Here is a 27,500-nt window from a genome sequence, read left to right as displayed (position 1 = left end):
TTTACGTTTCACGGGCGGTGTTCGCGTGTTGTCAGTAATATCGCCAAGATATCAATCGATGATGTGCACGTACTAGAATAGCAAGCACTGACACAAACACATACAATCTAGTTCAAAAACCCCTCACGTCTCACGCGTCTCGCTGCTGCTGGATTTGTTCAAGAACCATAATAAACCGAAACGTGGTGGGAAATTCAACACCAAAAACCCTTCACCACCAACCAGGAAAAGGACGTCTGCGTGGTCTGGCCAAAGTTAAAACCCTCGCTCGCTCTGTGCACATGCAGCAGCATCCGGAGCTGAGATGACATTCTCCTTTCGGTTTCGCCAGCATTTCGGTCCCATTTGACAACTTCGTTTATGGTCGGATTGGGTTTACTTTTTATTGCTTCCTCATTAGGTAACACACAGAGACGAGGGGAAACGGGGAGAGCACGGTGGTGGTGCACCGTGGGAGGGTGCCCAATGCTGCACTTTAATACACAAAACGTTTTGGGGATTGCGGAATTAGTTCTATCGACACACGGGCGAAAGCTTTGCGAAAACCACAACCTCTCCGTGTGTTCAGAGTGTGCTCTATGTGTGTCTGAGTGGCCGAGCAAAGGATCTCGGGTTCGGTGATTCCCAGTTGCATCCTTAGCTCAGTGCCGGTTGGTGCTTGGTGCTGCACCACCGCAATTGTCTTTCGATTGTGCACAGCAAGGCTTGCGACTTCGAATGACTTTCTTTGCTCCCTGGTGTAGAAGCAGCAAGGCGAACCGAAAGCGACGTTCGGACGTTCGGAGTATTAGTTTTAATCACATTTATGTTGTACGCTTTTCGCTTTTAATGGTTTTCCTTCCGTTCCTGCCTTGTTTCTCCCTTCTGATCTTCTGGCCTGGGTGGCAACCATTGCTGACTGGCTCTGGAGCAATGGAGCTGGCTCCAGCAGCAGCAGCACAACAGCAGCACCTCGCTCCTTTAACACATTAGACACCGACTGGTGGTGCTGTTACTGGTGGAGAAACTTTTTATTCCGCTCAACATCTTTCCAACACTCTGGGCCCTGGGATGATGCTAGTGGCTCCGATGCGACTTCTGAAAGTCGAAATCAGTTGTCCGAGACTCAATGTGTGTGGTTCTTGTGACCAAACGACGATGTGACAGTCGACGAGGGAAGAGACCATTTTCTACACGTCTCATCGGGACCATAAACAAGTTCAAGAGGAGCAGGAGGAGTTAGGAGGCTGCCACAGCATCGATCGAAAGTCGGTTGCGTTGCGTTTTGTTGCTTGCTGGACAAGCGCACACCCAGCTAGACAGCACACGATGCGACATAAGACGACAGGCAAATGTTGTTTTAAATGCTATCATCACACAACAGGAGTGAGGATCTCGGGAGTTGGTGCAGGAGCGAGGGAGAGAAAGAATGTCCAGAACAAAACCTCCGGCAGAAAAAAAAAATGCCAACGAAAGACGACGACCAACGACAACTAAACAACGTCTCTCTTGTGAGCTGATGAGGAGGATAGGAAAAGGGGAGTTTGCATCGAGATTTCCATGCTTGACAGCCCAACAACAACAACGACAAGTTTCACTCGGTCAGCCCCTTCCGTACCATGCACCGCTCCGCCCTTTTGGCGCGACGATTCGTCTATCGTTCAACGTCTGGCCAAAAACCACACGAGACCCAACCGTTTAAGCTCTCATTAGCCACTAGCAGAAGACCGGGGAACGTTCAGCACTGGCGAGACCGATTAGGACGGACTTACGCCTCGGTGTCCGTCCTCCAACTCGGATTCGGACTCCACCCGGTTTCGTGCAATTCGTTTTAATTAACAGTACGCTTCTCCGTGACAACATAGTTTGCATGATGCTGATGCTGCCTGCTAGTGTTGCTCGTGTACTGCGTCTTTTGGGAAAAGTTTAAGGAATTCTCCACCGATGAATGAGTGACCGTAAAAACGGTGCCAGCTGTGGACGTCCACCACGTCCAAGCGGAATGTCCGTCAAATGCCAGACAGGTGACGAGCTTTGCGTGTGCTAATAAGGTGTTCGCGAGAAGGAATATGGCACCCGCACTGGCACTGGCTGGACCGGGGTCACCGGGAATGTTACCGAGCATTTTTCCCGTCAGAAAAAAAAAACAGAAGTAAAAGGGGGGCCAGGTGGCTGGCGAAATTGTAATGGCAAACTGTTTCAGTTGGCGAGGTTTTTGTGTTCCTCAGAAATATTTGCTTGATACATGTTGCTACAAAAGCAAAAACAAACGAACAAAATGGGAGAAAAAATTGCTGTCCAAGCGGCAGGGAATGCAGCTTCCTGGGTTTTAGTTGAAAATATGTCATTTTTATGAAGTGCACCGAGTGAAGCAAATTCAAACTCGCTTCGCAGTGCTCGCTGCTTACCCTTTGCGACTGACCGCGGTATGCGTGTTGTCCCGCAAATTTGGATCGTGAGTAGGAACGTGACGATGAAAGGAACTCGTGGCGTGGTATGTGCCACGCGTGGTGCACTGGCATACAATGGCCGGGATACAGAAGCGCATCGCGGGTTGTGTGTTTTTTTTTTTGTTTTTGCAATTTGAGCACTGATACAGCTTATCGATCGTTTGCGCAACGATTGCAATCGAATGGGACAAACACATTTCAAACAGTTCTCTATCCCTAGCGCAGCAGCATCAGAATGTCTGTGCTATTGTGGGAAACATATTTCAAATACATATAATGCATACATTGTGTCATCCTCGCTCCATCCATCTGCGATGCATTCCGATGCCAGTGACAGTGAAACTAACATCCCATTGCTGTCAACAAATACACAAAGGGGGGAGGGGGGGGGAGGAAATCCATCATATGAAATGTGTTTGGTTTTCAGTAAAAAAAAAAACGAGGAAAAAACTAACAGCAAAACAAAAACCAAATCCAGAGGAAAAACGTGGAAAATCCTCAACCACAAAGCACGGACCACGGGGCACTGGGCAGAGCAGGAGCTGGCGTGTTCGCAGTTCGCAGCAGCGATGTCAACCGTCATCCGGTGGCGGCTGTCAAAATTGCTCCGTTCGCAATAATAAAATGGTTTGCAACAGCAGCAGCAGCAGCAGCATATGCACTGGTCGACGGGGATGGATGGATGGAAAACACATTCAACCATAGAAATGGACGACAGCTTAAACAAACTCCCAGGGAAGAAAAAAAAACAGAGCCCACAGTGTGCCACGAACGGAAGTGAATACCAAGATTATGCTGTCAAATATGGGCGACTTGGGATCACACAAAAAACGCACATTGATCGATGCGTTTACATGCCGATGACGATGATGATGATGGTGATGCACCTCTTCGATGCTCGATGCTGCTGCCGTTGCACGGATTGGACTCTCGCGCGCCCGCGCGTCACTCACCATCGCTTGACAAGCAGCTTGAGGTCAGTTGACGTGGAGTGTGTTTGATTAGAAAATGTGGTTCACAGCACCAGCACCCCGCGGGGGGGTATGAGACCGGCTATGATTGATTGTCAGCCACAAACTTGCCTTCCTTTCCTCCTTGATCCACCCACCAATGCATCGGTGGGTGAAGCGTAATGTAATGATAACGAAATCGGTGGGCTTAACGCGTCGACGTCGCCCTCTCTACCCTCGGAAAAAGTCCGAAATTAATTCCCTAGCCAGCCAGCCATCCAGACAGCGAGCGAGCACCGGATTTGCAAGATAAGAAAATAATCCATCTAAGCAAGCGAGCGACCAAACAGAGCGCATGTTTTTGTGGAGGGGGATGCGGTGGAAACTTTTGATTGCTGACTCAGTGTTTCGATGTCTCGTGCGCACCGCAGCGCATTAATCCCCCGATTCGTGCGTGCAGAGGGTGAGAGTGGGAGGGTTGCAATCACAGTTTCCAAGCCGCCAAAGTTGCGGCCGTCGGATTTCTTGATCCTTGAAAGACAGCACGCCCTTCCACGGGGCGGTGGGTTTTGGGAGGTTTGAGTGCAAAAAATGAAAAGCAGAAAGACAACCACCGCACGGCACCGCACCGCAGCGGCAGTCAGTTTCATCAAATTTCTTGGTGTAATTGCTTGCTCTGCTCGCTCGATGGTGGTGGTGGTTTCTTGGATGCAGCGCGTCCTCGTACTCGTTGCCTCGTTGCTTGCTGGTTACGTCAAGCGCAACCGTTCCGTACCGTTTGGTGTGCCCGGTGGGTTGCGCTCACTCGTTGGTGGTGCGTGGACGATTCGAGGAAAATCGTGGAAAAATAAAAACCTGTGCTCACTCGCACTCGACGGTGCTGCCTCTCTCTCTCTCGGTGCTGTTTGCAGTTAACCTCTTGCGCATCGCATCGCATCGTCTCGCCCGGAGTGCTTCGCCAAAAAAGAAAAGGGAAAAGGAGGTGGTACGCATGACAGGGGGCACCTCGAGGAGACAAAGTATCCCATTTCTTTTCCAGATTACCCATAAATAATCCCGAAATGAAAAGACGCACCCTCTGTCTTTCGGTGAGGGAAGTGGCGAAACCGCCAGAAGAGGGAGGTAGGGTGAGGGCCAACAAGGGATCTGGCAGCTGGTAGCAGTCCCGCAGGCCGAGGGCTCATTTGTTTTTCCCGTGCTGTCAGCAGCGCAGTTTCCTTTTCACGAGAGCTAATGGCTCTCCCGGTGAAGACAATACGCATTCAGCGCACCCTCACTCGCCCCTTCGTCATCCAAGCTTCTTCACTGCTCTTCCTGTTCCTCGCCTTTATTACGGCAATTTCCTCATCCCCTTCTCCCCCCGCACCAACCATTGCTTTGCTCCCAGCTTTGGCAACAGCAGCAGCAGAAGCAGTTATTAGGCGTGACGGAAGCACCACCACGACTGACGGATGTTGTCGGCCGTGGAAGGATGTGCGTTCCATCGTCCCCAGGAACCAGCACGATTCCATGGACCGGAATCGACAGGTAGGTAGGCCTCGCAGCATAATTGCTGGTGGTGGTGTGCCAGTGTTGGTTCGTGCCAAACAAAACCTCAAAAACCGAAGTGAGGCGGAGAGGTGGCCAGCTGCTTTCCCTCCGCTTTTGCTTCCACTTTCCTCTTCGTCGGAGGGATGGGAAAAAGTTTTCCACCGCACCGCGTAATGTAATACTTTCCGCTTCTTTCTTTTGAGCTCGCTGCCTGGCTGCCTGGTTGGGTTTCGGTTTTTTGTTTTAATTTCGCTTCTGTTTCTGCGGTGAACCACCAGCGGACTCTGTATGTGTGTGTGTTTGGGTGTGTGCTTCGTTTCGAGCGAGAGATTAAAAATGGAGTCCAACGAGGCATTACACCGGCTACCTCCCGGAGGTCCTCTAGAATCCCAGAAAAGGCTTAACAAACGTCGTGCACGAGCGGAGGATTTTCTTCGGCGCGTGCGACTCCCGAGAACAACCAGCACCAAGCCTGGGTATGCTTGCCCGTTGGATCGTTCCGTCGCTTTTGATGTTCCAAAGATGCGCGTGTCAGTGTCTTTTTTGTGCGAAACAAAAAAAAAACAGACGCTGGAACAATTTATTGGCTTCATTTTGTGCCGGCCATCTTCCACCGACCTGGCAAGGTGCGCATTTCGTCAATTATAGCTTCGAATCGATTGGAAAGCATGGCCCCCCGGTGAGGGTGTAAAAGGTGTTTCATCCGCACGACCTTAACTGGTGGACCGTTTTCCCGGTGGACCAGTTGCCGAGTGCTGGTCGAGTCGGTAACGAGCCAATTATGTTGTATCATAACTTTGCCCTCGCGGACACCTTTGTGGACAATTTGCGAAGGGACCAAAGAGTGTCCCTTTACCGACCCATTGTGAACGATTGTGTTCGGAATGACGTCATGAATTAGAAGCAAAGGAAAGTTGTGCACAATACAATCCTGCTCAAGAATCATGCTCCTGTTGTTGTGCCAGATATTGGCAATATTGGAATGATTTATTAGAAGGTCTTTAGGAGGAGAAGAAGAAGGAGGAGTGTCTTTCAATTTGGGATATTCAAAGGAATAGACACCTTTCTCCTGCTCGGGCACAGGACAGCTTCCAGGATTTTCCCTTTAGAATGTTTCTGAATGCGATGAATAGTGGTCGTTGGCATAACACAAGTTTCATCCCTTAGCTACAGCATCCTTCGAAGGTTCTTTATGCTGGCAATCACCGCGCACCGCTTTCAATCACATTTCATCCCCTAAGCATCTCGAAGGCGAGACGGAGAGAGAAACAGTGGGCGAGAAAATGGAAAGAAATAGGAGCAGCACTTAGGCACAGTTGAGCGAGCATCAAATAACGAAGACCACCGGCAAGACCGGAGCGTACCGACTAACATGACGGAACATCACTCTACTGTCACGATGGTCTTGGTTCCGAAAAATGCTCCAAAATCCGGAATGAACGCGCTCTCTCTCTCGAACCGCTCGAAGTGGCTAACGAAGCGAAACATTAACTGACAACTTGGTATCCCTTGGATGCTGCCGGTACGTCCACAAACTCAATCTCATTACAAGGGCACGTTTGCACACTATTAGAACCTCCACCCAGCGCCCACTGCATGCAACAAGCCAGCCAGAAGCGGTAAGGTGGTCGGCAAAGCTTCCCAGTTTCTCGGTGACAAACTGTCCCTCCTCCGCTCTCTCTCTCTCACGAAACTCGAAGCGATAAGCTTCTAAATAAAGTGTGTAAGTCAGTGGTGGTGGTGGCGGTGGTTCATCCTGAGATTAAAATACCGGTACCCGGTGGGGGAGGATGGAACATGGATTCGTGTAATCAAACCGTTTGCCAGCATCCAGCATCACGCGAAACAGGGACCACCACGGACCACCGACACTGTCGCGTGTACCGAGCAAATGCATTTCAATTGTACCAGTGAGCGTCACTTAGTGAGATTGTTCCAACGACTGCGACCAGAACCGCCTAGCGCTGAAGTCTTCCCAAAGTCCTCCAGACTTTGGCTTCGGTCGCGAAGCTGAAACTATAAACTCTTCCTTATCATATAAAATGAGGTTTATTATTTACAATTAGTTTTAATTTTCCACATCCCGCCCATACTGTGCCGTCGTCGCTGGGTGGGGTCTCGTGATCGTTTTGCTGGAGTTGCCAAGTTGCCTTAGTCGCCGCCACGGCCACCTCCAAGTCGAGCGGACGAGTGAGCTCGCGAGTGCAATGACGCTCCAGTAAATGTTGTAAAATTACCATCCACCGACTGCTCTTCGCCTCTCTGCCTGCGTGTGTCTGTTTACGGGAAGGTTCCTTCTCCGTGTATCACACTTCCGGTTTTATTGTCCTCCCTTCCTTTCCTTCCAGCCCGTCCCGCCCGGGAACGGAAGGTGCTAGGAATTCCGGAATTGTTATGGAGGCGCCCTCGTTGCTGTTGTTGTCGTGTCGGGTTTGCGAGGATGCAGCGCAAGTTGTTGCAAAGATGTGTCCCCGGGTGTTTTTGTCCGCCCCCGGCTGGCCACCGAGTCACCGGGAATGGAATGTGCCAAAGAAACAGAACGGTAGAGCGGGTGCCAGAGAGAAAGAGGGACGGCGACGTGGAATGGTATCGCATTTAAAGTGCCAAGGGATGCGGATGATGATGATGCTGCGGTTACGCGGTGACTCTCTCTTTCTCTCTCTCTCTCTGCCCAGTCGTTGCTGCTGGTGGCCCACAGTCAACGCATAACGAGCGCACCCCGATAAGTGGCCTCAAAAGATGTCCTGTGATTACGTAGTTTTTGTTGTCCGCAATCACCGTCCCGTGGCAGGGGACAAGGATTTTTTGCTCTCTACCTCCCTCCTCTCCGGTAATCCGGCTGGACCGTGGACCACGACACTGGTTGGAGGCGTTCATTTAGCTCGCTTCTAGCACAGATCGTTGTTAGGAAGTTAACATTACTCCGTCCAGGACAGTTAGAGGCCAATTTAGCTGCCGTTAAGCGCCAAGAATGGTCATGAATTTCAAGATAAGCACTCCTGGCGGTGGCTCCAGAGCAGCAGCAGCAGAGGTTCCTCGGTGGTTGAAGGAGCCTGGCTCGTGTACTGTCTGGGTGGTTTTTCTCTAGGGGTGGTTGGAGGATGGAGCATTATAGAACACATTCATGCAAAGGACATACACAAAGCGTGCAAATGTGCCGTCAAGTGATGCATTAATATTGACTTCACTCAAATCGGAATCGAGGAGGCTCAACGCACCGGAAGCTGGCATGACGGTAATCTGTAATGAACAGATGGCCCTGTTCCTGTTGCAATGAAGCAATCAATCGGCGACGAAACGACCACCACGGAACGGTTACTGCTTGGTTGCTGGTGCCATTAGATGAACGGCGATCAAACACGTTCGATGAAGTTAACCTCTCCCCTTCGCGCGCCTTCGTTTCGCGTTTTTCAATTTGTTGACCAACGGTCAATATTACAAGCACACGCAGGCCATCTGTATGGATGCTCTGCGGAAAGGGTGTAATCGAGATTCCGGAATCGGCCACCACGCGCTTGTGTGTTCACCGAGCGATAAATAAAATGCATAATCCGTTGGTAAATATTTTGTCTGCAATCATCGGTCCTCGATCCCTTTGTGGGTGGCATATGTGGTGTAGCAAATTCCCTGGCCCCTGTGGTGTTGCAATAGTGTGGAATTGGATTTTTGCTTTTTTGCCCCCTTTTGCTTTGCACTGGTCTCCATTTGTTCCACCATTTCCACGGGGCATGATGATGCTGCTACCGCTGTACAAACACGACAGACGACCGCCAATTTAGTGGCCACGGTTGCAGGGCCATTCGGCAAATAGAATCCGGACACCTCAATTGAGCAGCAGCCGACCTCGACCGAGAAAAAAAAACAGATTTGCACCACCAGCGTTCCGTTTGTGACTTGATTCCGGATTTCGGAAACGTGTACAAAGTCAGAAAATATTAATAATGCGCCCGTGGTAGGCTGGCGGGCATCGAAACACGACCGTAATGAGCTACCGGAACCATCAATCCATCGAAGGCGCATAATGAGGGGCGATTTGCGAACTGCTTCATCGAAAGGCGCGAGGGCGAGTGTTGATTGGCTCGAATGACTTGCGGTGACACATTCCGTGGTTCTGTGTTCCAAAGCTTCCGATTGGTGTGATCATTGGTGTTAGCGGGAAATCAACACAGACACACGGACGCGCACACACATGTTGTGGAAAGCTCTAGCCCGGAAAACGGCAACAAATCAGTTAAATGGAAAATATGGAATTCATCGAAGCAGCATCGAACCGCTTCTTTTTTCCCAAATTACAGACAAATTGGTAGAAAAGCGCTAAGGGAGCAGGAAAGGGGAGCGAGGCGCTCACAATTGGTGCGATGATTGTGCAAGATTGGTTGACACCCGGAGCCAGGTTGACCAGCGTACCTGGCTCATCATAATGCGCACCCTGTGCGACCAATTAAGGTTCAATTCAAACGAAATTGGCATTCAACATACCCACCCCCCCATACGCTTGATAAAAGTACACAAAAAGGCTCCAGAGAGAGAGAGAGAGACGAGGGCACCGCTGCTTCGCGCTGCATATTAACCAGCACGCGGTGCCAGGATCAATTCGAAATAAATTGAAATTGGAACCAAACCGTGCCGAGGAGCAAGCACGGAGAGGGCAAGTGCCAGGTGAATGGCGCCCAACCGGCGGGCAAATCTGCTGCTACCTCTGCTGTCCGGTCATCGGTTCCCGGCGTTTGATCTCGTGTTCGCCACGCGGTATCGGAGGGCTGATAAAGAGTGATTTTCATCATTATCGGGAAATCGTGAGATCGTGTTTTTGCTGCTCCTGTTCCTGTTTGCTGCTCTTGTTTGTCTTCTTATACATTCAGTTCAAACCCGGGGTTGGCAACAAAATGGCCCCCAACAGATCACACATACGAGCGAGCGTGACAGGCGAGAGATCAACAACATAATCAGTGGTGCAGTTGGCGGGAAATCTACATCCAAAGCAGGTGCAGAGTAGTGGCATGCACGGGGCACCGGATGTACCTTTTTGCCGGAAATTACCGGAAGAGAAGGGGGCAGAGAGAGAGAGAGAGAGAGAGGAACGCAGTCGCCCATTATGATAATTTACACCAGGTCTCGTCCATTTGGACCTGCAGGGGCCTTTTGATGGTGTCTATGTGGCGCTCTACCCAAAAATTATGAATTACCACAATCAGGGCGATCATCTTTCTACCCTCTAGCACACCCCTCACAACCCTCTCATGGACATGTGCAGAGCATCGTAAATGGTCACCGTTCGGCGGAATGAAATGATGTTTTTGGTCCAGACCGGACCGATTCGATGACCTTCGATGGGCATGGTACACGGCTGCTGAATGCTAGCTCGTGAGGCTGGCCACTCGGTGGGTGGATGAGCTGGGGTGGTGTGGGGATGAAATTGATGTTTTCGATACATTCGGCCTAGCTCTCGCTCTTCCGGCCCGAAACGGCATCCGGTGTGGTCCGGCGGGAAGGTTTTGACCAGATAAGCCAACGATTTAATTCAATTTATAAACCCCCCCCCCTCCTGCCCCCCTTGCATCTCCTGTTACCCCGCAGTTGGATTTGTATAGATTTTTCGGATTTCTCGGGTGATCAATGTCCCGAGCTAATAGTCGCAACCATCGGACACCGGCTTTCGGCTGCCGACTAGCAAAAAAAAAAAAGGGAAAAGTAATTTCCTCCAACATCCAGACAAAGCATGACCACACCACCACCATGATTCATGTGACCTGGTAGCGTGTAGTAAACATCATAAATCCGGTGCGTGGTGCGCCGGTGAATGTGCGTGCATTTGATTCAACAGTCAAACTAATGTTGAATGCTTCATTTGAAAATTGGTTGCGAATGGAAAACTCTGTCACATTTTCCACAAATTAACAGGTTGGTTTCGCCATTCTCCGAGCGACACTGTCGGTTGGAATAATAGTCAGTGGAGTTTCTTACAGGACAGTAGCTTGTGCTGTGTGGCTATGTGTGTGACGAGGTGATCGGTGTTCAATTGGCTGGATAGGATAATAGGAGCTCATAGTTTAATTGAGCACAACAAAACCATCAATTCGACACCGAGCACCGAGTCTGAGTGTGAGCGCCGGGAAAGGGAACGAGCAACAGCACAGGATGGAAAAAGGGGAAAAATGAAACCCAACCCTGCCGGTGAGGGTGAGAATGTCATCCAATCTCCCTTTTTGTGTGGTTGGAGTCGCTCTACCCGGCAATACTGGAGGCGAGCAGACGCAGACGCAAACGTAGAGGACATACAGACGACTCAATATCATCTCCTGGTCGGTGGTGCTGCTACTGGTGGCTGCTGCTTCAACAACAAAAGACCAATGTGTGATATAATGGGTATTAGTGTGGCTCTGGCAGTTGTCTATTTGTCGACGGCACACGTACGATTGCAGTCGGTACGGAACGGAGCATCTTGAACGCGTTTCCGTTTGACCAACAAACGACAACGAGCCAGTACCGAGAGCTTTGCGTTCGCCAGCCTCCGGTTCGAGGAGTTGAAAACAAGAAGAAAAGATTTTCACGACCCTCACAAAGCCTCACTCCCCCTCTCCACCATGCAGCATCCTTTCGCATCGACAGCAAAAGCACTTCGTTCCCGGGTGCCCGGATCAAATCGAACCAAACCCGTACCTAACCCGGGCCAAATGAAAGGTGCGCCTAATGAAGATGAAAATCCCAAAAGATTTTCCTTTCAATTTACTGCTCCTCGCTGCTGCTGCCGCTGCAGGATATACATATTGCTCATTGCTGCAGGATATACATATTGTTTATTGGAGTTCCGTATCGTTTGGCATTGGATTTCCTTTCCAGCGACTCAGTGGTGGTTCCGTATCTTGTCATGTGCTCGAGATGCCATCTGATACGTGATCTTTAAGCAAAATACGAAAACGAACGAGTCGTCCACCTTGGCGTCCCCCGGAATAGTGTATTGAACAGAACACTGGGAGTCTTTGAGTTGCGTTGGTTGCGTTCGATGCAACTCTCTATCTCGCTCGAGCTGCCGGCTCTCTAGCTGCATTGCAATGGCAGAGACATTATCATCATTCGCTAAACCACAAGGATTCACATTCAGGAATCGGAAACGAATCGTCTTCACGGGAAGATTCGAGATCGGCGGAATGATCCCCGGGAAAAGGATCCCCCTCCCTCCTTTAATAAATGAAGAAAGACGCCTCCTAATGGAGCTGGCACATGGCCTGGTATGGAATGGCAACTCGGGTGTACTAGCGATGGTGTGCATCATTTGCAAAAAGGGAGGTTTTCCACCACCAGCTAGCCGATCCGAACGATCCGAGCGATTCCATAATCGGTCCCGGGGAAAAAGGGAACGGCGGTTTGTTTTGGGGGGAAGTAGGATAGGCCAGTGCCACTCCCAGGAACAGGATTCATCTATATCCCATCTGTCAATCCCGGTGTACAATCCATCTATTCCATCGATCGATCCATCCTTCCATCAATCAATTTGTATCCAGCATCCCTTCTCTTTCCCTCCATCAGCACGGTGCCCGGCGTTTGGCGATAGTGACGGATGGGTGTTGGTCGCTGGGATGGGAGTTTTATCTGCCTCTTCTTCTGCTGCTGCTGATGGCGATTCCGATGGCCGATCTTGTGGAACACAGTGAAGGTATTCCTTTTGAATTGCTCCATCGTCAGAGCGATAGGCTATCTCGCGCGCAGCCTAAGCTTTACGTCTATTCTTTCGCCGAATTTTGTCCGACGATTTTTTTGCTGTCCACTAAAAGGTGCAGAAGCGAGAAGCTTCAAGTGTGTTGTAGAGTAGCCCAAAATATCTCTTTTCTCTTTCTTTCCAATTTTACGGTTCACCCGGTGCGTCAGCAACCGACCAACCGGTCGGGGCAACCGGGTCGACTCCTCCTCGACAGCCCTTGGTTGGAAGGAAATTAATTGAACTGTGGTTAAGAAAGACACGCACCTTTTGGCATTCGCATGCCATGGTGATGGCGCTTTTCATTCACATTTCCCGGAATCGTTTGTATGCTCCCACCCCGCCCGTTGTCCCCGGGGGGTGAAAAACATGTTAACAGCAACAGCGGATTGACATCTGGCAGGCACGACAGACACGGAGTGAAAGCGTTTCATGCCGAAGAAGCGGTTGTAGCAGCGCATGTTGCGCTCGCTCCTTCTCGAGCTTCCGACCGGTTCTACTGATTGAATCATCAACAGAGTCGCCACGGAAGGGAGCGGCGTTAGGAGCGCACGTTGCGTGTGCGAACCCCGATGGAAGCAATCAACTATCAACGTTGTCCTGATGGACAACACCTTGCTCGACAGTGGCGAGCCTCGCTTTGGGTTTCTTTTCGCCGAAAACGAATCCACAAATCGTTCATTTTCTTCGCGCAACTTCACGTGGCGTGAAAAGCGATCACTTGCGCGCCAAGTGACAGCAACTGTGTTCATGTGCGCGTGTGTTTGGTATTCCGGGAATTAGACGTAGAGTGCCCCCTCTCTGGTAGAAGCTTATTGAGATTTTATTGCACGAATGCGCTGTTCAGTGTGCTGAGGGAAAAGCAGCCTATAAATGGCGGTGGAAATGAGTTCCCAATGAATGCCACCTCTAATACTTCTCTCGATTGTGCTGGTGGTGTGAGTGATGCACCGAATCGAGGTGCATTTGTAGTTCACTGTACTTTTGTTCCTTGATTTCTTAATCCCCATTCAGCCGAACGACTTTCTGTGGGTCTGGAGAAGCGATAAAAGCATAATAATGCTTTCAATTTTCCCAGCACTCCCCTGGGTAGTGTTCCTCTCCCTCTCTTCCCAAGGGGGCTCTTTTGCGGGGTATTTTTCTCGACCGAAAAGGTCGCTCCTGTGTCACTGAGCTTCCGAGTTTCCCCTTCCCACAGCCCGAAAATGCATCCAAAACAGACCGGAATCGCCAGCGAGAAAAAGCAAACGATAAAGTTATAATTGAATAGCACGGTCCCGAATAAGGTTTTCCCGTTAGGCAGCCCGACCTGACCTGTCTGCTGACGTGCCTGGCGACGGACGGCACCGAGCAAATGCCTTTTGTTCGAAAAGGTTAATTCAAGACGAGACGCTGCGCTGCTGACGCGCGGGGCCGCCTTTTTGTTCGAGAAATTTGAGGAAACAGTTCGATCAATCCGAGTGCGTCGTCGAATCTGATCCCTCGTGGCATTGTCATACAGCTTTAGCTTCCCGAGGGGAAGAGAGAGACGGGGAAATAATTGAAAAGTTGCAGAAATTAATATCCTACGAGTGGTTTATTCGGACGAAGCGTGCAAGGATCGAAGGACTCATGATTACAATTGCAACTCACACCAACCACGCGTATGGCATCGGCCAGATAGTGCCTTAAGCACCTTTTGGTTTCCATTTTTTTGACTCAGGCATTAAAGACAAAGTCATTAGAGGATCGAAAGAGACGTTTCGAAATTCCAGCGCACGGTGAATGGTGGTCAATGGTTTCACGGTTTTCAATTACACACAACCTGTCAACGAGCTATCGAGCGACGTCGACTTCGAGCTCGGCTATCACATAGCAGAATCAAATTAGCCGCTTAGTGCCACACGTCCATTGGCGGGTGGTGGTGGCACTAATCCTCACACAATCACACAAGAACACAAGGTGCTAGTAACTGCTTGTGGAAAGCTAGCTTCACCTCGTCTTGTAGGGGCAAAAGGAACCTTTCGTGTTGTTTGCCATCGTCCAAGAGACACCAAGAAGGAACCGGCAGCTGGTGACATCTTCCGGTCCGAGAAGATAATGGTGACCAGAGTAAAGAAGAGAGAACGAGATCGAGAAAGCGAGAAAGTGTCGTCGAAAGTCGTTGACAAACGACTGCTTCCACTGTTGTCGAGGTTCTTTGCGAGCTGATTCTGTTCCCGTCCACCTCGGTCCCCCTATTGTCCGCTTTTTCACGTTTCACGTCACTTGGAATTGGCATTCTACGAAGGTTTGTATGGGATGGAAGGAAGTGAAAGTGAACACCACTGCTGGACAACTGTCTTCCCAAGCCCGGGAACCGTTCGATTGTTTCTCGATAGCCGGTGCACGTGCAGTGATTAGTGGTTTAGCTGGTTGTCGCTGGTCTGGTCCCGGCGCTCTGCTGAAGCTGTAAATAACTGCCCGGTTTCCCGGTGACAGGCCTAGAGTTGACAGTTCAGTTGGCGCTACGCGACCAACCACTGATTACTGGTCTGGACATTGTCACCACACTCGCCTGGCCGGATTAGGGAACGTGGAAGCGCTTTTTGATTGTCGCCGTTGTCGGTTGCTTTACCGTTGATCTATCTTGCATTTGCAAGCACATTTTCCCTACAGTTTTTCATCGGCGTGTTCGAAGGTTACTTTACGGGAACATCATGGAGCAATTGCAGCAAAAGCCCAATAGACATTCCATAGTCACGAGTCTGCACGAGCAGCAGGGAATTGAATTTTAGCGCGCAAATTGTGCAAAACGATGCGCAATGACCCGGGCCCCGTTCCGGTATGCAATTCGATTTGGATAAATACAGGTGCACCGAGCACAACCACCTCTTCCACGCGGTCCGTTCGTCCTTCCGTCCGGTGAGTTTAATTTTCTTGATGAAAGTTAACGCCGGTTTGAAAAAAAAAAACTGGGGACGAGAGAAAACGAAATAATGAAGCAGTTGCTGCTAGTGCTGTGTGGGAGGAAATCGAATCGAAACCACCCCCGAGGGCGGCATTCATGAGGTTGTGTTTTTCCCCGGGACCGAGGTTCGATGGCTGCAGTCATGTGTCTGCTGTCGCGATGGCGCGATTGCGAATCACACTGACCACCGCCAGCTACAGTCAGGAGCAGTGATCTATCGGACTCTTTCGTCCTCTCTTTCTCTCTCTCTCTCTCTCTCTCTCTCTCTCTCTCTCTCTTCGTGGGCGATCCACGAAAAGCTATAGCGGAGAGTACAGTATTCGCAATATTTTTAATGCATTTTCCAATCAGTGGCACGAAATAGTAATGCCTCGCGCGTTCCTCCTCCATCAGGTAGGACGGTGAACGTCGACTGCAAAGAAGAGACGGGACGGGACGGACGGATTCCATGCATGTATGATGAGGTATCGGGAATACGTTAACGATTTCACGATATTTGCCCGGTGGTATACAATGTTGGAAATGGAGGCGTCTGAATCCGAAAACCGTCCAATCCTCAGCTATCGGCGGCAAAATGGACGGCACTTTAATGCGCGAGCCCGTATCAGTTCGATCTGCAGTAAATGAACACCGGATGAATCGGTTTTCGGTGATTTTTATCAGAACAACTTCACGGATTTACGCCACGATAGTGAGATTACAATTTTCGATCATTAAATTGTCAGATTTTGGACGAAACCGCAGCTTCCTCACCAGCCTCTTCCTCCTTTCTCTTGTTCCACATTTTTCTGTGTCTCGCATTGAAAACGCCACGAGGCGAATCTATTTCATTTGGCTTCATTCAAAGAGTTCTTTATATTTGCGGCATCAAAACCAAAACCCAATGATGGTGCTGATGATGATGATGCTACTGATGATGATGGTTGTTGTGACGGTAAACATGACGCAATGTCTGGTGCACAAATTTGCATTCCGAGAACTACTTTTGTCGCTCAGCTTCTCGATAGCTCGTTGCTCGACAATCGTGAGGAAGAGAACGACCGCCACCACTACCACCACTACGACGACGACGACGAATGGCTTTGGCTTTGGAAAGTGCAATCGACAAACAATTGGACTGTTGTCGAGGTCGAGGGAAACATCGGTGCATCGGTGCTGCCTGAGCCACGCTGAGCACGCAGAGAGCTCTTGTCCACATCGAACTCTTGCCGATACCGGCGACAACGACAACGATGATGATGGTGATGATGATGCCAAATGGTATGTTTGGAATGGAGCGGCCGTCGTCGTTGCCGTCGTCGTGCACTGTTGACATTTGTTTATGATGTGCTTGGATTTTATTGTTGTTTGTTTACGATTGGTAGAATTCGTGCTGATTTGTTTGTTTGTGCATCTGGCATGTGCAACGACGAGCCTTGGACGACGATTTCGATCTCTGCAGCAGCAGCAGCAGCAGCAGCATCGACTTGCAGCGGCCATTGGCGCACCTGCACTTGCTTCGGTTCGGAGTGATGTTGAAACAGACACACGCAAAAAAAATGGAATGTACAAATAACGTTAAATAGTTCAAGAATTCTCATCATGCGCCGCCCAGCGACTGACTGACTTGCCACTAGCGACCGAGTGAGGCAAAAGCGGGGATTGAACTGGCAAACAGGAAGCGTAGAATTCCCTGATTACTTCCCCAATTTGCATGAAAACTAGGTTAGGGAACTGGGACGTTCTCTTGATAACGTGTCCCAAGTAGCCGTGTTTTTCTTAAAATCAGGACAAGGCCAGCAGGGCCCATCCATTGTTCTCGTTCGATCATTTGTGCGAAGGAGGTTTCTTTTACGATCGACCACTTACCTCTGTGCCGGTTGGTTTGTTTGTCAAACATCAGCATCGCATCTTCAATCTGGAAAACAGAGCAGAAAGCAGAAAGGTTGAATTAGGCAAGGGAGCAAATAGAAGGGATGGAGGGCATGCTATGTTGGTGTAAATCCGGGTACCCCAAATGGATACTGCACTGTTGCGTCATAAAATCTCGGCCACACTACTACGGAACGATTTCAGATCCCAGAAATTCAGGGAAGGGAAGGACGATGATCCCATCTGTGGCTGACTTAAAGACTGTTTGCATGAAATGTGCAGCATCAGGAGTAGGAGTAGCATTCAGCAACAGCACAAACGCGGAAGGGACGGATGGCACGGATCCATGGCGAGAATGATTTTACGCACGAAACAAACATTCCCATAAATTGCTGGACGTTCTTCAATTTGCTCCAACAATGGCTATCCCCTGGAGGGTTCTCGCTCTGCCAGGCCAACGATTACCGTCTTCGCTCGCGTTTGCCCGGTGCCTGGTGGCCCTGTTTCAAGTGGCCAAGATTATGAACTTAAGGACTTTCACTTCATTTTTATAGATAGACCAGCAGCAGCAAACCGGGACTCGACGTCGGCCAACGCTGCGTCCGGTAATAGTCGAGACGGATGGGCAACCGTTTCGCTAGCTGAAGTTGAGTTTTATTACGATTCCGTTGATCTCGACCATATTTTGCGCGAAGCAACGCCAACCACGCCAGCTAGCGGCTACACCACTTCGTGGCAGAGGCCCGGCTCTTCTATCGGCGCTTTGTCTTACGTGAATCCTTCTTCTCCTCGTGCTGCTCGTGGCACTCCAGGAGCACAAGTGTTGGGGCACGTCTTTTACAACTTTTGCCGACCGACGAGACCGACGAGGAGCTATCCTTTTTTTGCGGGTCACAGCTGGCGTGAAATAAGAGTGAAATTGGTGGTTTTTAGGATGGTGGCGGTACTTATAGTACAGCGATTGCTGGCACTGAGACCAGTGCTCGTCGTCCTCGACCGGACAGCCTGGAAGGAGTAGAAGCTCCACTAGAAGGGGTTACGTAGACGAAAACCTTAAAGAGATCCTTCGGTACTCGCGTACTTTAATACAGCAAAGAATCTGAGATCAGCTTTGCTACCGCGTCAAGTTGCTCGTTCTTGTGTACTCCACATAAAGGCTTTGGCTGCAGATGGCGGCATTCAATCAGACTAAAATCAGACACAAAAACGCACCCAAAAGTGCTCCGTTGGCCTGTTAGCTCTTTCGCCACAAACATCAATCAACACCGAGACCACCACCGGTTACACACCGCTGTAAACGCTGTGGTCCGGTCAAAAACAATCAATATGATATGATATCTATCTTCTAAACTCCTGCTAACCAGCAAGAACAAGCAGCTTTAACGCCGTTATCTTATAGTGTCTCGAGCTATGAAAGTTTGTTCGATCAGACCACTCCCAAAGAAACAGCACCCGCCATCCGCCTGCCTGCATCTGACAGGCAAACAAAATATTTACAATTTTGGACCGGACCTCACCAACCCGGGCCATCAGGCTTATCCCTTGGCACATCCCGTGAGGCACTTTTTCGGCTAGGGCAAATGAGAGGAAGAAAATCAATATCTTCACACTCTGTTGCGCATCTGCTGCTGCTGCTGCTTCTTGTCGGCTACTCGAACGTGTACGCCGGGGTCAGGTGATCAATGGAGGGAAGAACAACCCTTTCTTGGAGCTCCTCACTCCCGGAAAACCTCTTTTCCAGCCTGCGGTCCCGGGTTTTTTGGGGGGAAATTCCACTTCAACCGGGCCGGACGGTCGGTTGGTCGGTTGGGCTTCTTAAGATAAGTTGGTCAAGCGTGGCGCGCCATCGACGTGGCAACGAGGGATGCGCTCCTGCCAGGCAGAAGTCAAAAGGGAAAACCTTCCACTTTGTGTTCCCTTTCAGGGCCCCGGTAAAGGGAAGGGAGGGGCGTTTTTGCAGTGAACCGAAGCGCTGGGGCGCCGGAGCGCCACGACCGAAGAGCCGAAGCATTCGAAAGTTTGCTTTTTGCTCGTAAAGCAGTTTCCTAAAGTGATTTCATAAATAATAAAAGTTTTCTAATTATGCGAAAAAGACGATCATCAAAAAACATCTTTAAACACATTGTGGGCCGCGGGTGGTACGAATGCGGTTGGCGTGCGCACGCCGGATGGTGGAAGGCGAGCGGGGGCCAGCGGAAGTTCCCTTGATGGGTTCGATGGATGGCTGCGGCTGGTTGGGTGGCTTGCATGCTGGCCGACTGGCTGGCCTGGTGGCCGGGTCGGTCGAGGAAAACTTTCGTCCTTGACGCGCCTTGTCGGTTGCGTGAAAGCTTTCTTGATTCACGGTTCCATTCCGGTGAACCCCAACACCGGAGCACACCGGAACAGCGCATCAGCGCCAAACCCCTCCCCCCGGGGGGTGGGTGTGAGTTGTGGTTTAGAGCCGCCGAGAACAGAACAGAACAGAAGGCCTCGGGAAAACAGGAAATCAGCCTGTCAGCGGCCAGAACCTTATAGGAACAAGGGAACGACGTGACCAAACTTTGTGACCGAAAGGCGAAAGGTGTCTGATGACTGCACGAGAAGCCCGGGAGGCCTACCACCCCGCATCTGCACCCACCGGACGCGGCATCGCGATTGCTGCCTCATTTACTTAACAGAGGGTAGAAGAGCTTAAGCGAACTATTAGTAGCACTTTGGCGAGGTAGCACCCGACCTGCTGCTGCTGCTGCTGCTGCTTATTGAGTTCTTGATGAGACGCCGAGGTGTGCGTGTTTGGCGGGCCCTGGCATTGGAACAACTTTGCTGAAAACTCTCCCCTTCCCCTGGCCTTTCACAAATTGAAGAAACTCCCTTCACGAAACGACTGACAGGTTTGGCGATGACTGAGGGCCAAATCCTTAAAGTCAAACCAAGGCCAATGATTCGTGGTCGCTTTCGGGTGATGCTTTGTCTTATGGCGTAAGGGCTGTAACGCCCCAGACGGCAGGGTAATAAGCGACGGGGGTTATGGATTTACATGCTGTTTGGGAAAATCCATTTATGGCGCGCGTCAAGTCTCGGGGCGCGTCTCGTGAAAGGTGTCTAAATGGTGGATTAAAGATTGTCATGAAGCCTTCTAGGGCCCCCTTTGTAGGGGAATTTTGGGAGGTAGATTAGATAAAGCACTAAATTTGACATAACAAGTCGTTTCTGATGAGCCATTGTTATAGTTTTCTGCGTACGGGGTGACGACAAGAAGCGATTAAAGGTTCCTGTATCGTAGAGCTGGTTAGACAGTCTTTTGATCTTGAGGAACTTGGTACACGTTGAAGGCAGAAGAAGTATTAAGATGGCTAGCAACAGGCTATGTTGTGAAATCGAGAAGAAACTTTTTGAAGTTATCGGCTGCTTCTTCATAAAATATTGCAGTTATGTTCTAATCCAATTGATGAGACTTTGCGCAAGTCCTTTGCCTATACTCGACATACTGCCATTCTCAACTATTTCAATAAACACATTCAAACTCTTCTTTTGGCCTCCAATTAAGCAAATAAATTCGGGCTTATTGTAACATTGCATTCTATTAGCAACTGGCAGAAAGGCACTATTCCTCCCGGATACTCGAAGCTACAAATTTTGGATATCGAGGCTCCTCTTCCTTATCCTATCAAAACATGAAATGAAAATCCGCTACTTTCCAAAAAAGCCCATGGGAATTCACTTAAAATGAAGCTGGCTGGTGCAATCCGGATCCGCCCTAATGGGACGCGCCAAGAATGCGTTCATTTGAAATCCATTCCATATCGGATATCGGAGATCACCCCTTAATGGGCGTCGGTATTCGCCCCTCCACATGATCCTAGGTGTGTCTCGTGGTCACTATTTAAAGCCAAAATGGGGAAATATGTACCAAAACATATTTGGTCCTTGGTTGCTGCCCCCCCCCGGGGGAAAGGCCCAGGACGTATCAATAGCGCGCTGTACGGTCTGCCCGTCCAACCGGCAGCACCGACGACTCCGATTACCGCAAAACCTCGCAACGCAAGCAAGGACGGTGTACGTACACGCAGCAGCACGCAGTGTTGCGTAAAGATTCGATTCGATTTGCGAGTTTTTTCTCGCATGAACTGGCACCGTCCCGGTGTTCCATAACACACCCAGCCTGGGTTTGGCCCGGTAAGATAAGGTTACCCGGGGAGTGGGAATCTCGTGTTCTTCGGCAGCACAGAACGCACCGAGAACGGGCAGCTGGGGAGTAATAGAACCGAAAACAGAACCAATCTCTCGCTCGGTCTCGCTGCTCTGCTCTGGTTGCTGGTTTTTCTCGGTGGTTTGGCGTTTGAACAGGCTCGAGGCCTGGTGCCTGGTTCGTTCATTTCAATCCGGGAGCATTTGAACGTTTCGGATCGCCATTTTTTTTTTGTTGTTGTTCATCGTTTGCTCCCTCGACCGATATTTTTTCTCTTCGGTTGCGCTCCTCCGCACTTTTGGCCTGCCTGGTCCTTATCATTTCCACAGGCAGGATGATCTTTCAGTGTGGATTCGCTTCGGAGCGGACTCACGTTGTTGCAGATTCACCCTCGATGCACACACAATGTCGAGCGACGTTGCGGGCGAGTTGCAGGCGTTGCGTTGGCGTGCAGGGACTATTACATGATTACGTCTATCGGGGGCCCTCTGTACCTCCTGAACGGATTTGCCTCCTCTCTCCGGTCCCTTCTGCAGATTCCGGTTCACCCGGATACCATCCAGTTTCCTCTACCAGCTGGAAAATATGAGAACGGGGGGGAAAACTCAGCAGTCGCCGGTCGAGAGTGAGCTCGCTAAGCATGAAAGCTTGTGCTGGAAAACTTTGCAGGCAACCTCCAATCACACATACATACACACTACACACGTGTGACTGGCTGACGATATTTTAATCCATTTCAGCATCGATTCCGGGACCGGCAACGGAAGAAGCCCACCATCGCCATCGAGCCTCGTGTGCTCCGCATCGAGGTCATGCCGACCAGAAAAGGGGATCGAATTCCCCCGTTCCCGGAGGTCACACCGACGCTGATAGCGATGGTACAGGCGGGGGGGGGGGGGATCCCGGGGATCGATTTACTGCATCCCGGATCCGTGACCTGGCGTGACTGCTGCAAGCGCACTCGTACTCTCCCATTAAAATACCCCTGGAGGCATATTTATAAGTCCCCGGCCAGGTCAGATGAGGGGCTTTTCCGGGTGCGCCAAGTGCAACATGGCAGCCAAAATAAAAAAAAAAAAAGAAAAGGGAGAGAACCTCGGGGTTCAAGCGGCCAGCACCACAACCAGCCATCCTTAAGCCTCCATCATCGTCATCGTCATCGTCGTACTTGCCTCTCTCGAGTGCTATCGGTGCTCTCGGGCTCGTTAGATGATGGCCCTGGCCCCGGCGCTGCCGCTGGTGGTGTATTGAACGAACGAAGTTCACAAAATTTCCCCGAGTTCGATCATAATTTGCCGATAAGCGGAAAATTAACCCGTCCTGGTGCTGGTCCTGGCCGTGGTCGTCCCGGGACTAGTTCCGCACTGGGGTCTGCCTCGAAGATGAAGCTCCAACCGGCCTTGGAACCTTGGCGCGTACCGTCCTAGTGAGAGAGGGTTCGAGGTTTTTGGAAAATATGATTTGTCGAACACGTGTGTCAGTGTATGTGTGCAAGAGTGGAACGGGGAATAATCAAGGCAGGAACACCCCGGCTACACACCGCAACCCATCGTGCCTTCGGTTACCTTCATTAACACCGGTCTACCAGGTCCTTTCTGGTTCTTGGTGTGACTGTGGCCCACCTAGGAGTACCTGACTTTTTGCATTATCATCATCGGAAAACCCCGGTCGACGGTTACCCTTCCAATCCTTCGGAGGAACCATTGGGGGGTGGTTTTGGGTGGAAGTAGTTTGTGCGACCTCTTGCGAGGATATTAAAATGATAATTGTTGTAATGCGGCGGTGTCACCTCGAACGATCATCCAACAGTAATTGGAAAGTGCTCTATAAAGGGGGAAATTTAGGGAAAATCATCACGATGATGATGATGTTGGTGATGATGATGATTGACTTGTGAATATTGATTGTGACACGTGCTCGGTGCTCTCGTGCTCGCTGCGCAGCGATTGGCGTTGGAGCAATTAGCACCTGGCAGCAAATTGATCGCTTCATCTCGCGAATTAATGATAATCGCAGTGCTCGATGAAGTGTCATCGTGCATTGATTTTACGATAAATACTTGTTCCCTTCCCGTTGTTCGTGCTGGGGCCCCAAAAGCAAAGAACCGGTCGCGGTCGCTACGTCAGATAACAAATGGTTTTCGGTATTTTTGGTAATTTGACCTCTTAATTACTGGCGCACGGCGCACAGAATATCCGCGGAACCTAGACACTATCCCGAGACTCTTCTACGATCTCGACGCGGCGCAAGATAACGCACGCGGCTCCCGGCGGGCGGTCCAACCCGTTCCCAGGGCCAGCACAACGGACATAAATCATCTCATTAGGAAACTTCCCCTCCCGGGATCCCGGGACTCGTCCGGAACCGTTTTAAGGCGTTCAGACCAGAGTGTTCGCCTTTCGTCGGTTGGAAACAATATTCTTTTCTGTGCCCTGTTCCAGGATTCAGGCGCCCGCTTTGCATGACGTTCCTCTTGACACTCGACGAGAGCCACGAGATACGAGAGATGTGGCTGGCCTCGAAGCGAAGGCCCCGGATATTCCCTGGACAGCTTGGAATGGTGCAAAGCGGAGGTCAAGAAGCGTGACGGCGACGAGGACGACGATAACAATCGACGATGCAACAAGTTTTCTTTTGGGGGCCGATGGGGAGGGGAGGGGGGGCGGGCACAGGGGGGGGAGCCATAAATTTCATCACCACCGCCGAGCGAAGGAAGCTGCTGGCTGTTTCCGGAAGCAGCTCAACCGACCCCTCGGGATGGCCTCTCGCTGGCTGGTGCTTGGGCGAAAAGCTGAAACTATTTGCTTATTATGGAAAGCCCAACCCGGGAGACCGATGATCGTCCGGCGACGGGTGCTCGTAGACCATCTCTCTCACGCTATCTCGCTGTTTCTCTCTTTCTCTCGCACATAGATAAATAGTCAAACTAGAGAGGCCCGTCAGATGGGGGTTAGAGGTCCCTCGAAAGTTATTAAATGGAGGCTGTAATGAAAAATAAATTTTCCCATCCAATGGCAACAGCCAACAACAGAGGCAGCAGAGGCTGCAAGAGTGACAAAACAGTGGACGGGTTAGATTTATATCATTCCCCTCTCCAAACCACACCCCTGGAACGACTGTTGCCGATCAACAAGCTCCAACACCGGGGGCCCCTTTGGGTGTTTGTTGTTTTGTGTTGCAGCTCCCTCTGCCTCCTCCCTTTTTGGTCCAACAATAAAATGAATTCATCAGCGGCCTGTGGCCTCCGGAGTTGAAGCGGAAACATATAAATCTATTTGCGTGCTGGCCCATCTTAATTCATCTTATTGGAACGATTCCGGGTACCGAAAAAGGGTGACATGTGCCATCATCTTCGGTCCCGAGCAAACCAAGCATTTTATGGCCTTTAATCTTCCTTGGAACTAGGAGGGGAGCATCCTCGGTTCGTTCTGTTGCTTAGGACTTTGATTGTTTTGATGGAGGTCTTGATTTCACATTTCGTTCGAGTCCAATAGGAATTCCGGAGTGCAACAAGCAAATTTAGGAGATGGGGATTGGTTAAGGACCTTCGAGTGCGTTTTATTATGCAAAGTCAGAACACGATTGGTTATATAGACTTATTTAAGAACTAGACAGAAGATGTTATCATTCAGTCACTGCATATATGACTCATTTGTTTAACTGTTTGAACTCTTGAGAATTCATTACAGTTGATACATGATTGATGTGAAACTTGAGCAGATATGAGTTCTTTGAACTGTTTTGTTGATCGCTTTTAGAAATACTTATTGAATATCAAAAACAGCGACAGTTTTGAAAAGATTACTTAAATTTGCTGTAAGTGCATATCTTGAAGTTGTGGTTGGTACAAATGCAGGTTCAATACTATTTCATACATTACTTCGTAAAAAAATTTAATGGCTGGTTGAAGAAAACCAAACCACTGCCACTATAATAGTGACGCCGGTAACACTGAGCATGTTATCTACATTAGAGAAGTAACCCAAAAAAGTCAACTTGAATCAATCATCTACGCTGGAACTAGCAAAGCAACAGCAAAAAACCAGCAATTCTGGCACGTTCAAAAGTGACAAAAGACACTGGAACTGGAATGGGTTTGGCAACTTCGCAGAAACAGTCGTTTCTTCGGTTTCCCTACCCTCGTGTCGCTCTCCCGCCTTCAGTCCTGTTTAAGGGATTTAAAAGAAATGAAATAAACAGCGCAAAAGAAAGAAAAAAAGGTACATCATCGGGAGACTACAGTTCATGCCATTGGGGAACGCAATTCGAAGGCGAGGTAATCGCGGTGCTGCTGCTGCTGCTGGACGCCCAATAAAATGTCTCGCAAGCTGGTTGACGATTCAGGGCGCGACCGGGAGCGCGAACGCGCGTGAGCTTTCATTTGTTTTTCCTGTCCGTTTTGTTGTGTTTTTTGTTGCTTACGGTTTGGCGCGCGACTCGGCCGTGCTCGGCGTGCGCTAGCGGAAATCTGTTTTAATCAGCGGAATTTAAATAGTCAATTTAAACTTTCCCATTTACTTCCGGGGCTGCGACTGCCGACGCTCAGACAGGGGCAGTGGCAGTGGAACTCCACGCAGCGAGTGGCGAATGGCGATTCAAAACACCAACCAACCTGCCCTGGTATGCATGTTAAATGGTCCTTTTTTTATGTTGCGCACAAGTTTGCGTTTCCATTCGCGTTCGCACACTACACAACACTTTTCTCATTTGGCTCGCGGCGCGGGGAAAATCGGAAAACGATAAAAAGGCGGAGGCGAAACACAGGCGCGCAAGAGCACGAAAAGACAGACACCTTAAACCCACTCTAACCCTAAGGAGGGAGGCCGCCCATTACTCGCCGGCCCAGGATGTAATGGATCGGAACGAAAAAGTACGGGCCAGATGGATTCTACGATTGTAAAAATCGCGGAAAATCCCGTGAAAACCCCCCGGGCCGCTGTTAGTGTTACGGCGGCGAGTGGGCTACGGAGTTCTGAAGTGCACGAGCAAAAGCTGGTGAAATGGAAATTAAAAACTTATATCATTTAGTCCAGAAGTTGTGTTGTGTTGCGATAGGAGGTGGAAAAAAGGCTTAGCAATTGTATCCGTTCCTGGGGGTGAATCCTGGGGCCTCGTGCTACTCAGGTGTGTCTACGAGTTTGGGGGCAAAAGTATTAAACCGTTTTCGTTCTCCAAGTTCACGCTGGTATACAGTTGGTGCAGAGGGATTGAAGTTTCCGATTGAATTACGATGAAAATGCGGAGTGGATTAGATTATACGGGGTGATCTTTAGCGATCCACGACGGGGGACTAAAGTTTAAACGTAAACAAACGGATATCCTTTGAGGACATGGAGCATGACTTTCTTGTTTCTAAACATGTTTCTGTATAGCAACATCTTTCGTTCTTTTGTTCAAGAGGATCCGAAGGACGAATGTAATACAACTTTAAGAAGCTTTTCAACGTTTCATATCCGTTGCTTTTGCTTCTTGATGATGCAGTTACATCGCCATTCGCTCGTTCGCACCCAATTGCATCGCCTTTCTGCAGCTCTGCGCCGCACAATAGTTGAAGGAAAACATTTCCTTTATGCGCTAGATTGAAGAAAAGACTGATTCAATGTTCCTCTGCTTCTCAGAAAACCAGTTTTCTTGCTTCGACCTCTCGTCAGACGTCGTCTTCCGCGCACCAATAAGGCCAATCGAGCGGAGTAGCATGGTGTATTGAGAAAGTAGCAGCCACTGTAAAGTGGCAGCCCACCACCAGAGTCTTATCTATCACTCAGAGTGTGCGACTTAGAGTTGGACGAAGAAAAGGCAAGAAGATCCATCACAAGGCCAAGTGCCACTCGGCGCTGGCGGGCTTCAGGGAAGACGTTGTGCAACTTAAATGACTTTACCTCTTCCATCGAGACCCTTGGCTGCCGGTGTCTTCTCACGCCGGTTGTTGGCATCGCGGTGCATC

General features: G+C 50.0%; 1 protein-coding gene across 14 annotated transcripts in view; it reads right to left on the bottom strand.

Moving 5' to 3' along the window:
* Positions 1-27,500, bottom strand: part of LOC126578930 (RNA-binding protein Musashi homolog Rbp6) — a 568,145-nt gene that overhangs the window by 73,521 nt on the left and 467,124 nt on the right. For all 14 annotated transcript variants that reach the window (XR_007608412.1, XM_050241999.1, XM_050241997.1 and 11 more), the window contains one exon: positions 17,383-17,431. Coding sequence is in view for 13 of the 14 variants with exons in the window: in XM_050241999.1 (XP_050097956.1) it covers positions 17,383-17,431 (49 nt within the window). In the remaining variant the exon portion in view is untranslated. The remainder of the gene's footprint in view (positions 1-17,382; positions 17,432-27,500) is intronic.

Source organism: Anopheles aquasalis, chromosome 3, assembly GCF_943734665.1.
Source record: "Anopheles aquasalis chromosome 3, idAnoAquaMG_Q_19, whole genome shotgun sequence".
Classification (NCBI taxonomy): domain Eukaryota; kingdom Metazoa; phylum Arthropoda; class Insecta; order Diptera; family Culicidae; genus Anopheles; species Anopheles aquasalis.
The sequence above is the reverse complement of the archived record's forward strand: the minus strand, read 5'-3'. Positions and strand labels throughout refer to the sequence as shown.